A 15,257-nucleotide genomic window follows, 5' to 3' on the forward strand; every position below is an offset into this window, starting at 1 on the left:
CATATCTTTTTAACTTGCATACAATAATGTACCAAATGAGTGACTTCCATAGCAACCCATGTGGGGCATAGCATAAAATAACATTCGAATGAAGTATAATTTTTTCTTATGCTTTAAACAATGTAATGACATGAAAATATATTTTTCCCCTAATCTCTTTCCGGGTCTCAGGAGGATAAAGCTACATAATTTACATATCTAGAGTGAATACTTTTCACCGTTTTTTTTTTTCCTTTTATTTTTTTTACTATACACATTTTAATATATTATTAAAACGGTCAAATATATAAGGGCCTGTCTTGCTGCTTTGATTATATTTTTTATTCAAAAATTATTATTTATTTTTTTGAGTGTGCTTAATTGTCATTAAATTTAAATGAATGTTAAAAAGCTTAATGGCTTTTAGTGGCTCAATTATACTTAAACTGGGAAAACTGGTTGACAAATTATATAACTGTCGAAACGGCCAAGCCCATGTTGTTCAAGGAATAGTTTCGAGGAAAACACACAAAGACGCGCTATTTGCGAACTCATTAAACTCGTTAAGGCAACTTCCTCGAAGGAATTTCTTCAGACATGCAACATCGACAAAATCATATTTCCCACCCATTTCCCGGTTGATGATGACTGTAGAGGGCGGGTCACGAACAGGACAGGTGAAAAATATAGCGCTCATCAGCGAGGAGTGTTCATTCATTTATGCAGCACTAGAGAGAGAAGATGAGTAACTGGATTATCAATCACGGGCTCAGCGCCTTCATCTTGGTAAGATATATATTATTGCAATCTATTTGCTTTCATTCAAATAGCTCATACAGTTCGCTATAAAACTTGAGTTAAAATAAGTCATATTTGTCCATTTTTCCTATATTGATGTGTCTCTGTACTTGTAGGTGGTGTGGATGGGCATCAACATCTTTCTGTTTGTCTACTATTACTTATTCTATGACCAGGGACCACAATTTGAGTACACTCGTGAACTTTTAGGGGTAAGTTATTAAATAAAAATCATGTAAGCATTTTGCAAAGCATCGTCTTAGAAAAAAAGAGGACACTAAGGAAAGGAGCTGTTTTATATTATGACACCAAGAGTTAGTATGTAGTAAAAAGAGAGATAAGCAGAGTAAATATAGTGAAAGTGAATGTGATCCTGTGTCTTTCAGTCTGCATTACCTTGGGCCAGAGCTCCAGCCGCTGTACTCAACTTCAACTGCATGCTGATCCTGTTGCCAGTGTGTCGAAACCTGCTGTCTCTGCTCCGCGGCTCCTTTATAGTGAGTTGATGCACACTTACACCTCTGTGTCTGGGAGAGTATAATGTGAACCTTTGTATATATTTGCTTTCCTGTCCATGTTTCAGTGCTGTGGCCGCACAATGAGGAAACAGCTGGACAAAAATCTGACTTTCCACAAGTTGGTTGCTTACATGATTGCCCTTATGACAGGTAAACAACATGTTTTTGGAAAACTGAACAGGAAATAGTTGAGCATATCAAAGTAGGTCAGGTTTACACTTGATGATACAGTAAAATTTACAGGAAAGGGCTCATATCTCTGATAGCTATTGAGGACATTCACACTTGCATGCCGTGATGCAATGGGATACTTAAGCAAACTTACTCATTCACTGTTTGAGCTTTGGGTGGAGTATTTTATCTCTGATAACCCTAGTCTTGCAATTACTGTTATTCCTCTTGGGCAAATCTGGATAAACATTGACCAAGTTTTGATTTGGTAAGAACCAGTAAGCATAATTCTAAAAGAAAAAGCTAAAAAAGAAATGGGTTGGAGCAAGAATCTTCAACCTGAAGGTACTCAAGGGCGTCTGCACGAATATATAAATCATACAAAACTGAAATTTTCTGATTTATGATTTGCTAAACATTCCTGGATTGACCTCAGAGTTATAGAACATATCTGCAAGTAAACCATCATTAGAATTTTTGTAAGTTGTAAGTGTTCTTACATAAATCCGATTTTGACCATATTAAATCTTTCTGTTATGCAGCGGTTCACACTGTCGCTCATTTGCTTAATGCGGAGTGGTACACAAACAGTTTCCAAGGTCTATATGGGCCTCTCGCCAGTAAACTGTCCATGCTTGATGACTCCGTTGAATTAAACACCACTTACCTAAATCCCGTTCGCTCCAATTCTACGGTGAGTCACTGAACTTTTCATGTTTTTTATTTTCACATTTTCCTATGATTTTGATTGTAAGTGCACCCTACAATTCAAAAGTTTGGGATCAGCGAGTGTTGCTACATTAAATTAATACTTTTATTCTGCAAGGTTCTATTAACTTGATCAAAACGCGTATTAATTTTTACAAAAGATTTGTATTCCAGATAAATACTGTTCTTTTGAACCTTCTATTCTTCAAAGAATCCTGTAAACAGTATTGTGTTTCTACAAAAATATTAAGCAGTTAAAACCATTTTCAGCTGTTAATTAGTATATTAGAATGATTTCTGAAGGATCATGTGACATTGAAGACTGGAGTAAATTCAGCTTTGCATCACAGGAATAAATGACTTTTTCTTATATTAAAACAAAGCATTTTTTTGTAGAAGTATTTCAAATTATTACTATTTTTACAGAATTCATAAAAAAAAAAAAAAAGCTTCCCTGGCTAGCATAAAATCTTGCCACCAACTTTGAGTGTTGGTTTACAGTTGAGATTCATAATGTATTACTTATGTGTTATGATAAGCCTGCTATAATCATGTTTCCTTGTACTCCAGACTCCGACTCTTCTCGTATTCACCACTATTGCGGGTCTCACAGGAGTCGTCATAACTCTTGCCCTCATCCTCATGATCACTTCATCAATGGAAGTTATTCGCAGAAGCTATTTTGAGGTCTTTTGGTACACGCATCATCTTTTCATCATTTTCTTTGCTGGCTTAGTTTTCCATGGTGCAGGGTAAGATCTATTAACTGGGTGAGCCCAATAAAAAAAAATGATTTGTAGTAAATTATTAAGAGTAATTAAAACATGGTTTTTGCTTCTGTCCAGACGTATTGTGCGAAGTCAGCAAGTTACTGATCCACCTCACAATAATTCCTTCTGCGAAGATCATCCAGAGAAATGGGGAAACATTACTGAATGTCCAATTCCGCAGTTTGCAGGAGGGTTTCCTCAGGTAAAAGTTGTCACATTTACAGTTGCACACTAGATTTAATTGAGTGCTTACTGATTTCAATTGGCTGAATTCTCTGTTGCAGACCTGGATGTGGGTAATTGGACCCATGATAATTTATCTATGTGAGCGGCTGCTTCGTTTTATTCGCTACATGCAGCCTGTCAGTTATAGGAAGGTGAGTCTTCATGGACTACATTGCTCATCTGAACCCCAGTACAGTTGTTCTGTAGTGACAAACTGTTTCCATTCTTGCATTTTAGATTGTAATCCGCCCATCCAAGGTGTTGGAACTACAGCTGGTGAAGCCTGGATTCAAGATGGCAGTCGGTCAGTATGTGTTCCTCAATTGTCCAGCCATCTCTCAGCTTGAGTGGCATCCGTTTACCATGACATCAGCCCCGGAAGAGGACTTCTTTAGTGTACACATCCGCTCAGTCGGAGACTGGACTGAAAATCTCATCAAGATGGTCGAAAACCTACCAGAGGGTGGTCAAGGGCCCAAGTATGTACTTCTTGCCATTTTACTTATTCTCTAAAAACAAAGGTTCCAAAAGGAGTTTTTCAGAGTTGTTTCATAGAGCTATAAAACTATTGGGGTTTCCAAAGAACCTTCCAGTGAAATGAAGGTTCTTTATTTGGCACTTAAAGTTCTTTGGGAACCCAACATTTTTATTTTATGGCATTGCTGCAAAAATAGTAATAGTCTTTAAAATATGGAAAATTACACAGAAGAGCGGTAATATATCATGAAAATATATATATATTTTTTTGTTTCAGGATGGCGGTGGATGGCCCGTTTGGAACCGCGAGTGAGGATGTATTTGATTACGAGGTCAGCATGTTGGTGGGTGCTGGAATTGGAGTGACCCCATTTGCCTCTATCCTGAAGTCCATCTGGTACAAGTTTAAAGACTCTGATCCCAAACTACGGACAAAGAGGGTAAGATCATGTTGGACAAAAACAAGGAAGTTAGGTGCAAAGGTCAAGCACAATCACTTTTGCTTGTAGTTACTTTGATATTACAAAGGTTGCCTTCGTGTTCTAAATAACAAAGTTCAGGATTCCTTGAAACTCAAGTTTCTGATTTTTGTGTTTAGATTTACTTCTACTGGCTGTGTAGAGAGACATACGCCTTTGAGTGGTTTGCAGATCTCCTACAGGTCCTTGAGAGAGAAATGGAGGAACGAGGAATGAGGGACTTTCTCACATATAAACTCTACCTCACTGGATGGGACCAGAGTCATGTACGTGCAACAAGCCCTCTGTGATATGAATATCAGGTTGACCCAATCTGAAATTTGAGGAATGCATTAATCACCGAACCTCTAATCTTGCATTTACAGGTAAACCATGCAATGGTGCATTTCGATAAAGATACAGATATCATCACTGGTCTAAAACAAAAGACTAGTTATGGCCGACCAAACTGGGATAAGGAATTTGAACAAGTTAAGCAAGAGAACCCATCGTAAGTTTCAAAAACTTTTCATGATGTTATCGATTCCCACATGTGACACTCAAAATCAGCCCAACACTAAACTTTAAATATGCACAGGTCTGTGGTTGGAACTTTCTTGTGCGGCCCACAAGCCTTAGGGAAGGACTTGGAGAAGAAATGTGTGAAATACTCGGACGTGGATCCACGGAAAACCAAGTTTTACTTCAACAAAGAGAACTTCTGAGGAAAATTTTCACAGGAAACCTAATTATCTTGAAGGGTCTGTGCACTAGGGATTGTGCACTTCAGCGGTATCATGTTTTGCCATTCCTCAAACGTTTCGACAGTGAGAAAAAAAGACAACCTTCTTCCTGGAAAGTGAACGAATTGCTGGAAGTCGGTATCAAAAGTCCACTTATTGTATTTTTTGGGCTTTCCAAGTTCCTTGTTAGAAATGAATCACCAAGAATCAAGGAAATCAGACATACACAAGAACGTATTGTATTTTTATAAGTGCTTCCTTATGTAAACAACTGCACGACTCTAAAATTAGCATGGCAAGGAGTTACTGAAATAGATTTCAGAATTTATTTATTTTAAAAGGAAAAGATATTCTTTAAAAGACACATATTATCTGATCTAACGTGTCACATATGGTTAGTCATGGTTTTGTAACCTTTAAACAATCAAACCAACTTTATAATCCAAGATATAAATTGTTAATACTGTACATTATATATCATGTCTTTACTAAACTGTATTTATAAATAAATTATGAAGGCAGGAATTAATTTCTGCATTGAAAACATTTGCAGTTGTTTATTTCAAAACCCAATCGTTTATTTTTTTCATGAGCATTAAATTGTGAACTACTACTATTCATATACAACTGATCTCACTTGAAATAAAAAAAAAATACCACTATAAAACAAAAACAACGACAAATTTACAGATGTGGATGTTCTGCAGACAGATACAAAAGTAGCCAGAGGATAGTTGTCTGATCAGAGATGTGTATGTTCCTGCAATAAGAGTCAGATTTTCAGACTTAAATGAACCCAAATGAATTGCTGTTACTTAAGAAAGCCCATGTTCTGCTTTGTCACAGACCCTTTAATTATCGTAATAGGCTTGTTTTAGGATGGTTGCAAAGAAAAGAACTCACTTCACATGTTAAGTCTTCAGGGTGCACCTGCTGTCTTCTGAATCTGCTCCTTCAGTATCAGGATACTCTGTCTCTGTTCTGGTGGCAGCATGGCGATCTGTTCTGGGGTCAGCTGCAGGACCTGCATTATCAAGGCAGCCTGGGAATGTGGAAACACAGCATATAGATCATTATCTGAGACAGACGTAATGTTGCATCACGAAAGATTCAAAATGAAGCGTGATAAACCCGTCAACATTTTAATCAACATGTCAACAAGTTAACTAGTAATTCTGGAAAATCTGGTCACTGAACCGAACGGAGCAATGCAAATCTGAAATGTCTTTTAACAATATATGGTTACAATGACTTTTTAGTAAACGTTGAGACGTAATGTTTCAGTGAAAACAAAGGATGACGCGTCATCCAAAAGTGTGTAGGGAAAAGACGACACTCACTTTCTCGTGGTCTTGTGATGACGCATCTGATGTAGGACCCTGTTAAAAGACAATTGGGATTAAAAGAAGTAAACATTTCAATTAAATACTGCATAGTGTTTTCTGACATAGGGCTGTTTAAACGTGGCTGCTAGAGGGGGCCATGGAAAATTGGGAGAAATGTTCTCTTATATTATCTTAGTGTCCTAAAGACAAAGTAAATAAAAAGCTTATAACTGAAAATAGATAGCTGCCTTCATATTTGTATTTCAGAAATGGGTTCAATTTACAACGGGATGATCAAATCTGGGAGTCCTAGACATTAAAACGTTTGAAAAGCCAAAAAAACAAAATGACAGGGGTCTGGGAATCTTACTGGTCTCGCTGCTGGAGGTGCACTTTGTCCCATGCCGTGGGGAGGGGGACCCTGCATTCCACCAGCCACAGGAACCCTCTGGCCAGATATCGGAACCCGAGCATCAACAGCTCTTGGATCACGACCTCGAGGAAGATAAATGTTTGAAATCTAAGAATTACTTCAGAAAAGAGTTAAACCAGTATTGTACCCTTTACACATTTCGGAGTTTCTCAGACGTCATCGTAGTTGCATTAAACTTCTATTTCAGTGAACTGGAGGCTACTTTTTGAAAAATGAAAATATAAAAAAAAAATAAAAAGAGTGTTGCAGGATTTTTGATTAATTCATTTGATTTATGATTCAACTGACACTGAAACACATTATCACAGTCTGTGAAAGGGTCCATACAGACATCCAAGCCAAATCAACAAATAAAGTGAAACCACGTTTTTAACTACCTCTTGCCTCCATGGGTGGACCACGCTGCTCCATCATAGGACCTCTAGGTTCTCCCATCATGGGTCCTCCTCTCATGTCATGAGGGCCACGCATGTCTGGGGGCGCCATATGCATGGGCGGCCCCTGATGCTGTGGAGGGCCTCCGATGTAACCATGCCTGTAAGTGAACAACAACAGAAATAAAAAGCTTTTGTTCTGAACTAAAAACAAGAAACAAATCAATGGTGATCAACATCAATGGTAATGTACAATACCGTTCAAACGTTTGGACTCCGTAAGACATTTTTTCTTTCATTCAGCAAGGATGAATTAAATTTATCAAAATTCACACTAAAACATGTATAATGCTACAAAAGATTTCTATTTCAAATAAATACTGTACAATATATTTTATCAAAGAATCCTAAAAATAAAATGTATAAATTTCCTCAAAAATATTTAAGCAGAACAACTTTTTCAACATTGATAATAATAATAATAATAAAGGCTTGGACACTAAATCATCATATTAAAATGATTAATGAAGGATTATGTGACAATGAAAACAGGAGTAATGGCTGCTGAAAATACGGTGTTGTCTTCACAGGAATAAAGGACATTTTAAAATGTAAAATAATTATATACAATTTTTATATTGTACCATTTCACCATATTACAGTTTCATTTTATCTTTGATGCAGAATTGGTGACGAGACTACTTTCAAAAACATTTGAAAGAAATTACCAACCATTTAAAAATATATATATTTTGACCAGTAAAAATACATTTTGTCTAAAGTTTGACTTCTTTACAGGTTTAATCACAATTGCATAAAGGAAATGATTAGTCAATGTAAGCTTTCTGACAATACTAATGAGACCATTATGAATACTTTTCGATAAGCTGCTGTGATCATCTAAATGTCACTGCAACAAAGTTAGTATACATTACCCCGGCTCCATTTCTCCACTAACATTGACCAATGATCCACCTCGTGGGTCATTCGGACCATCGCCAAGCAAGCCTCTGGGTGGGATCCCTGGAGGGCCTTGAGGGGCTCCTCGCATTGGGGCACGTGGGTCTACTATCGGCACTGCGAAAAGAAAGAACATTTATATGAAATTATTTTGAAAAATGTGCACATATTGACACTTTGATAAGGTAAAAAAAAAAATAATTGGCTATAGAATCAAAATGATGAAAGAATCTAGTCCAAGTGAATAACAAACATTTCAAAACTTGGACATGTCCTTTTAAGGAACACGAATAATGATGTTGTATTGTCAAGCATGTTTCGCAGGTATGACACCGTTACGATACACCAAGACCATTCCTGAAGTGTCAAGGAAATTAGACTAAAGGAAACAAAAAGGTTCCACTTCACGAACAAAAGGATATTGTTTCACCTGTCACAGTGACATTGATTAAAAAAAGAAAAGAAAAGAGGATTTCAACATCTTTACAAAGTGAAACTCATCAATACTCAGCTCTATTCTGCCCGAATGGCACATTCCATTAGGAAACAAGACTTCATTGTTCAGGTTTTGGAAATGTTACACGATAAAAGGTTAAAACTGTTTACAATGTGTTGTCTTCACTCCTCAAGCACTTTTGTTTCAGCGACACAATGCAGCAGAACACACCTTTATTCAAACACCATTCACGGCCATGTGATAATCAGCAATAAGTGCTGACAACTGTGCCTTTTAAAATATTTTTTACTTAAAAGTGTTTGAACAGTTTCACTCTTCTTCCTAAAAGTCTACATGGTATTTTGCACACGCTCTCTTTGACGAGGACTGAAGTTCCATGAACTGCTGTCAAATGGCTCAAGAGCGATGATTAAGGGTAGGAAGAGATAAGAAGGACACTACAAAAAGGTGCATGTAGGGGCAAAACAATGAAAGGGTGAGACTACTGACAGGCCTGTTCTGAGCAGACCAGGGTTAAACCCATGATACCTTGAGACCGCTCGATAGCAGCCTGCCCAGCTGCTCCCACAGAAGGGTCCAGAAGGTTTCCTGGGGCAGCATTAAGTGAAGAGAACAGGAGAGAGAACTAAGACAGCGCAAGGGAGCACTTACTGATATTACCCAGGGATGCTTGTACTGATGTTAATGGACATGGGTTAGAGGAGTGGTCAGTCTAGGTTTTTAACTGGCTAATGCAGATACAACGATCTAGGAATCAAAGTGTCCTAAATAACACAACTTACTAATATATAAAACTATATAGAAGTTATAAAAGTCCACAAGATTTTTGTAAATTTTTGAAAAAGTCTCTTATGCTCACCAAAGCTCAAATCCATTTGATAAAAATTACAGTAAAAACAGTAATATTGTGAACTGCTTTCAGCAGCCATTACTCCAGACTACGACATCACATGATTCTTCAAATAAAATTAAAATAGGCTGAATACGTGCTCAAATAATAGCCCTTATTACCACCACAGTAGGAAACAGTGCTACTTAATAGTATATATATATATATATACTTGTGCTGTCAAATGATTAAATCACATCCAAAATAGGTTTTTGTCTACATAACATATGTGAGTGTACGGTGTTTATTATTTATATATAAAAAGACACACAAATATAGTATATATTTTGAAAATATTTACATGTATACATTTATATTCATAAAACATTTAGTACATACAAATATATTTAATATGTAAATATAGCATATTATTCTGAAATGTGTATTTATATATACATAATAAATATACACAGTACATAAACATTATGTAAATAACTTATTTTGGATTGACAGCACTAATATATATATATTTTATTCAAGATTCTTCTACTTTCACTTTAACGCATTTTTGCTGAAGGTGTGTGTGATTATTTAAAGTTTCAATTTTATATATATATATATATATATATATATATATATATACACACAAACTTTTTATCAGTAGTTTCACAAAAGTGAAAACAAAAATTGTCGTTTATATAGAACTATATGCCATCTAAATTTTTATAGTTGAGTATCTTGGCACAACAATACTGACAAAACCAAATCTTTGGGAAATTGCAAAAAAAAAAAAAGCACCTCGAGATGTGAATGAAAATGAAACCACAAGATAAAAGCCTATGTTAGCACAGCAGACTTGTTGGCCAATACTGCTCACTTGTGGACAGAAATCATATGGTGATCTCACAACAATACTACATCTAAATACTGATACTAAATGCTTGTAATGAGAAACAAATGTATATTATAAAATACAAACAACAGTCACAGCAATATCAAGTGTATAATCATATACAAAGATATACTAAAATGAATACCTGGTCCTCTATCCATGGGCACAGGGCCTCCTGGAGGGATCCCTATCTGAGGTTGCATCCCAGCTGTAAAAGGAGAGACCAAAGGTAAACCGCTATAACAATGCACACACGTATGTAAGCACCAAAGTAATCCTAGGAAAACCAAGATTACCAGCTGGTCCCATGGGTCCCTGTCCTGCCATCGGCCCGGGTACTCCGCCTCCCATCTGTGGAGGCTGCATCATCTGAGGGGCTCCATTCACATGCATGCCCTGCTGTGAGTCAGAACATCAACAGAAGATTATTTGTTAGCAACATGAATGAGGAGAACGGCTTGACTGTGCAGGAACCCATCTGAGACAAAAGACACAGTCTGTGAAAGATTGTCAATGTAATAAAAGCACAAAAGGCTAAACCATCCTACCAATCAATTTTTATTTTCAAAGAAATTAATACTTATTTGTAATGATGCATTGAAGTGATTAAAAAGATAGTTAAAGGGATAGTGAATGAAAATGAAAATTATGTCATCATTACTCACCGTCATGTCATTCCAAATCTGTATGAGTTGCTTTCATTTTCATTTCACAAGCAACTCATACAGGTCTGGAATGACATGAGGGTGATGCTGAAAATTCACATGAATAAATTACATCTTAAATATTAAAACAAAAAGTTTCTAAATGTAATAATATTTTACATTAGTGTTTTAATGTATTTTTCATCAAATAAATGAAAGCTTGGTTAGAATACGAGACTTCTTTCAAAAAACCGGAAAGCTTTAGAACAGTTGTGTATTAAAACAAACAAGTATTACTATTTAATGCACCTCATGCTACAAGCGTTCAGGATAAAAGCTGTAATACTGACCATTGGCTGAGGCTGAGAGACAGGCACATTGGGCTGAGGGAGGTTCTGGTTAGGTACTGGTACCGCTCCGGGTTGAGCACTTGGGTTTATGGGCTGAACCACAGCTGGACGGTGGAGCATTTTCTGAGAATAACAGTTGATTTTTCTCTTGATCTTTATATGGCTTAAAATGCCACACATCCAGAAATGGATAAAAACTACGGTCAGAATCCTTGTTATTTTCAAAAATGCTTAAGGAAGTTAATAGGATGCTCTCAGTGTTTTCCACTCATGTACCAAGACTTTTTTTGCATGATCTTACCAGAGCGATTTCAGGGTCCACAATCCTCATGACCACCTGAGCCTGCAGCAGGGCATAAGCGAGCTGAGGGTTCTGCAGGAGCATGTTCCTGGCCTCCTGGGGACTGTTTTGCACACATAGCTGTACAAACAAGAACAGGACGATAAATCTAACAACCACATTTTTAAGATTTGTAAGGCTTCGAATAAACAATTAATGATACTTTTTGCAAAAATATTTTGCATTCGAAAGTGGAAGCACTTCAAAAATCTTCTGCATTTACAACAGCACTATAAACTGCTGTACGAGTGTTACAGCAGCTGGTTGGCAGCAGTAATGACAAACTTTTTTTTTAAGACAGGGAAAAAGTTTGTACAGTAAAGCAATGATTTAAATATCAAAGTATGTACTCAATTGACTTTTGAAAATTCTCAAATCTAATTATTGGAAACAATAAGATTACTAGCAATTAAAGGAATAAACTGCCCCAAAATAGAAATTCTGTCACCATTTACTCTCCATCACGTCATTTCACATTGCTATCACTTTTGTTTATCTTCTAAATATATATATTTGTAGCAAAATCAGAGAGATTTCTGTGGCACTGATGAAAGTCCACAACTTTCAAAAGTTAAAAAAGACATCAAATTAAAAACATCGCATTTTTAATGAAAACATATAACCATTAACCTACACAGATACAAACGGTTTGTCTTCTACAAATGTGTTTTGCAACTTCAAAGTTTTGAATGAATGGACTGTCAATAGAGGAATACAACAGTTTCCTTAGGTTTCATGGAAAAAATATAAGCATTTCAAAACTGAACAAAAGTATAACAAATCTGGAACAAGGTGAGGGTAGGTAAAGCATTATTATTATTTTGGTGAACTAATACTTTTAAGTAACTTGCTTAAGTTTAAAACTTCAGTCTTCAATTTAAAGGCCACTTTCCTACACTCACCTTCATCTGTTTCATTAGCTCAAACATCTGCTCTGGAGGCAGACTGGCTACTGCCCTGCTAATGGACTCTGGGGCTTCTTCTGGTAAGCAGCTGTCTCCATAAGGGGACTCAATAACTGGAGCTCCAGTCCCCAAACCTGCGGAAACAAGCATGCAGGTCAAACAAAATTGCCATTTTTAGTGTGCAAAATTTAAAAATCATAAATTAAAACCGCCTTAGTATAGAATATTACACTTTAAAACTCAAACTTACTTTTGAGCTCCTCTTTATTTTTTTCACTAGCAGCGTTATCGACGCGGAGGGCTCTGCCACTGAACTCTCTGCCATTCAGGTTACGCATGGCACTGAGCGCTGTCTCCTGATCCTGGTACTCACAAAAGCCATATCCCTTTGGCTTACCCGTTTCTCTATCATACACCAACCTGCAAGAAGTTATTTATTTTTCATTATAAACACCAGGCTTCCTCTAAAGTGACCAAAGCATGCCATTTCAAGCATTATTGCGCATACCTAAAACTGACGACAAGTCCAACCTCTGAGAAGATGTCTTTCAGCTGCTCCTCTGTGGCCTCATATGGGATGTTTCCCACTGTTACCAAAACACAAACAATAAGGGACCATGTTGAAAATTGGTTTACTGTAGCAGCTTTTGTTTTGAAGCTCAACACGTTGTTTTATTGGTGATATGCTACTTCTTATCACTTAACGTTACAACCATAGACTGTATAAACACAGCTGACAACACTGCATCAGTCCAAACATATCTGCAGTAGTTTTCACCTTTGTAATCGTGAATACGTGAGCATGTGTGTAAAATGTGCAAATAATACGATTTCTAGAAAAGTCTAGCAAATATATACTGTAAAATAATGTGTTACGTAATTTAATCTTATTCCAGAGTTTTAGTTGCCACTAACTGTAGGTGGGTGAGGTTTAGCTTAGCAGCTAATGAAACTTATGAATAGTAAACGTAAGAAACAAACTAACCCAGTCTCTTCATACATACCGAAAACCGAGCGTAACGAGCGGTCCACGGCCGGGTCTCTGGCAGCTGCAGCTGCCGCAGCAATTGCTAAATTCGCCATAATTCAGTGAAAAATTACAGCTAACACAATAAATGACCAGCACAGACCGATGAGAAGCCAGAGACCGTGTGGTAAAAATAAAGATGGCGCTACACAACCTGTACGTTCATATTTCAAAATAAGAGTCATAAGAAGCCAGCCCGCATTGTTAAAGTATCTCGCTGTCAGAAATATTATAAATATAATTATTCAGCGCACAACAATATTATATAGCATCACAAACAACGAACAAGTCAAAAGAACCCCCCCCCTCAAAAAGAGAATTAAAAAATGCATAGTGAATAAAATAAATATCGAATATAATTGATAAAATAATAATATAATTAAACATATTAATAATTCAAATAAAATACTAAGCTCAAAATATTTTTTATTAATATAATATTTAATATTGTCAATATACTGCCTGGTTGGGCTTTAGCCAAGATTGACATTATTTCAATAATCCACAATTTTTCTTCTTCCTGAGAATAGTCAAGTCAAGTCACATTTATTAGGGGTTCAAGCACGCAGTGCTGAAACCCTATTGTATTTGTTAGGATTTTTAGGGGTTCAAGCACGCAGTGCTGAAACCCTATTGTAATTGTTAGGATTTTTATTATTATTATTATTATTATTATTATTATTATTATTATTATTATTCTCCACTCAAACTGATCGTGCAGCCTAAACCGTAAGGGCTAGAAAGCTGAAATTTGGTCAGATTGTAGTAGTCCGGCCTTCTTGTCAGATACTGAGTCTCGACCCAATCGGCCTAACGGGGGCGCTACAGCGCAAAAAACAAAAATTTTGGACATTTTTGGCCGTAAATCGTATACCGTTAGCCGTAGACTCAAAAACATGGCATTGTTGCAATCCTTGGGTTAGCCCGAACAAAAGTGCACGGCGCCTTTTTGGGGTCTACGACGCACCGTTTTCTCGCAAAATCGAGCTATATCCGAAACCTACTTTTGCGAACTAGTCCTAGGATTTTCAACCAATCAGAACCAAACAACTTCATAAATATTCCCTGGTCACTCAATATCAATAATTATCAAAAAAAAGTTGAAATTTTAATTCTTACGCGAAAAAGTACGCCAAAAAGCGTCTATGCTAACGTTAGCCAAATGCTATTTTGACTATAACTCTTGAACGGAATGAGATATCTTCACCAAACTCGGTACACATATGTATGAGCTCAATCTTTGGTAAAATCAAAAAAATTGCGCATCTCTGCCACTTGGGGGCGCTATAAGATAGAAAAAACACATAAATTGCTATAACTAGGCAACCGTTGGTTCGATCGACTTGAAAATTGGTATGCAGTGTCTTGGTCTGAAGGGGCACAAGTACCTATGAGGACATTTGCATATCTCAAAAAACATGGCCGCCATTGGCCAAACAAATTTAAGCACCTATTTGAAAGGGTTAACGGATGTTGATCGGAACGAACCTCGCTGGGTACGTTCGACTCATGAACCTTAAGGTCTGTAAGAATTTTGAAAGAAATCGGCCACTAGTTGGCGCTAACGAGTTTTATTGCTCTGTAATCACGTGGTGTTTCACATATCAACACAATATGCATATCATTTGATAGATCTCCTCGTAATGCACAACTTTGCCTCAAGAACCATTGCTGTCAATCAAATCGTTCAATTGTTATTCACAAATATGTTAAAAACCTACTTTTGCGAACTAGTCCTAGGATTTTTGCCCGATCGGAACCAAACCACTGCAGTAATATTCTGTGGACTCTCTAGATCAATAATTATTAAAAAAATGTTGAATTTTGTCATTTGGTTAGCTGTAACGGGGTAATTTAGAAAAAGGGGTGTGGCC

At 36.7% G+C, this 15,257-nt stretch overlaps 2 protein-coding genes across 2 annotated transcripts; one reads left to right on the forward strand and one right to left on the reverse strand.

Annotated features, from left to right (window-relative positions):
- Window positions 1–290: 290 nt before the first annotated feature.
- On the forward strand, window positions 291–5,393 carry nox1 (NADPH oxidase 1). Its single transcript, XM_052575241.1, has 13 exons — window positions 291–765; window positions 894–989; window positions 1,164–1,274; window positions 1,361–1,445; window positions 2,009–2,160; window positions 2,745–2,926; window positions 3,020–3,146; window positions 3,229–3,321; window positions 3,407–3,648; window positions 3,924–4,086; window positions 4,245–4,391; window positions 4,491–4,615; window positions 4,703–5,393. The coding sequence occupies exons 1-13, from the start codon at window positions 721–723 to the stop codon at window positions 4,827–4,829; spliced, it is 1,695 nt and encodes a 564-aa protein (XP_052431201.1). The 5' UTR covers window positions 291–720; the 3' UTR covers window positions 4,830–5,393.
- Window positions 5,160–13,534, reverse strand: LOC127971914 (cleavage stimulation factor subunit 2). Its single transcript, XM_052575242.1, has 14 exons — window positions 13,361–13,534; window positions 12,865–12,943; window positions 12,607–12,776; window positions 12,354–12,490; window positions 11,413–11,532; window positions 11,112–11,234; window positions 10,414–10,516; window positions 10,263–10,325; window positions 7,915–8,056; window positions 6,983–7,140; window positions 6,543–6,667; window positions 6,188–6,226; window positions 5,751–5,889; window positions 5,160–5,607 (listed from the first exon to the last, which is right to left on the reverse strand). Exons 1-13 carry the CDS (start codon window positions 13,437–13,439, stop codon window positions 5,767–5,769), a joined length of 1,461 nt encoding a protein of 486 aa, XP_052431202.1. The 5' UTR covers window positions 13,440–13,534; the 3' UTR covers window positions 5,160–5,607; window positions 5,751–5,766.
- Window positions 13,535–15,257: the final 1,723 nt, after the last annotated feature.

The sequence above is a fragment of the Carassius gibelio genome, chromosome B14, assembly GCF_023724105.1.
Source record: "Carassius gibelio isolate Cgi1373 ecotype wild population from Czech Republic chromosome B14, carGib1.2-hapl.c, whole genome shotgun sequence".
Taxonomy (NCBI): Eukaryota; Metazoa; Chordata; class Actinopteri; order Cypriniformes; family Cyprinidae; genus Carassius; species Carassius gibelio.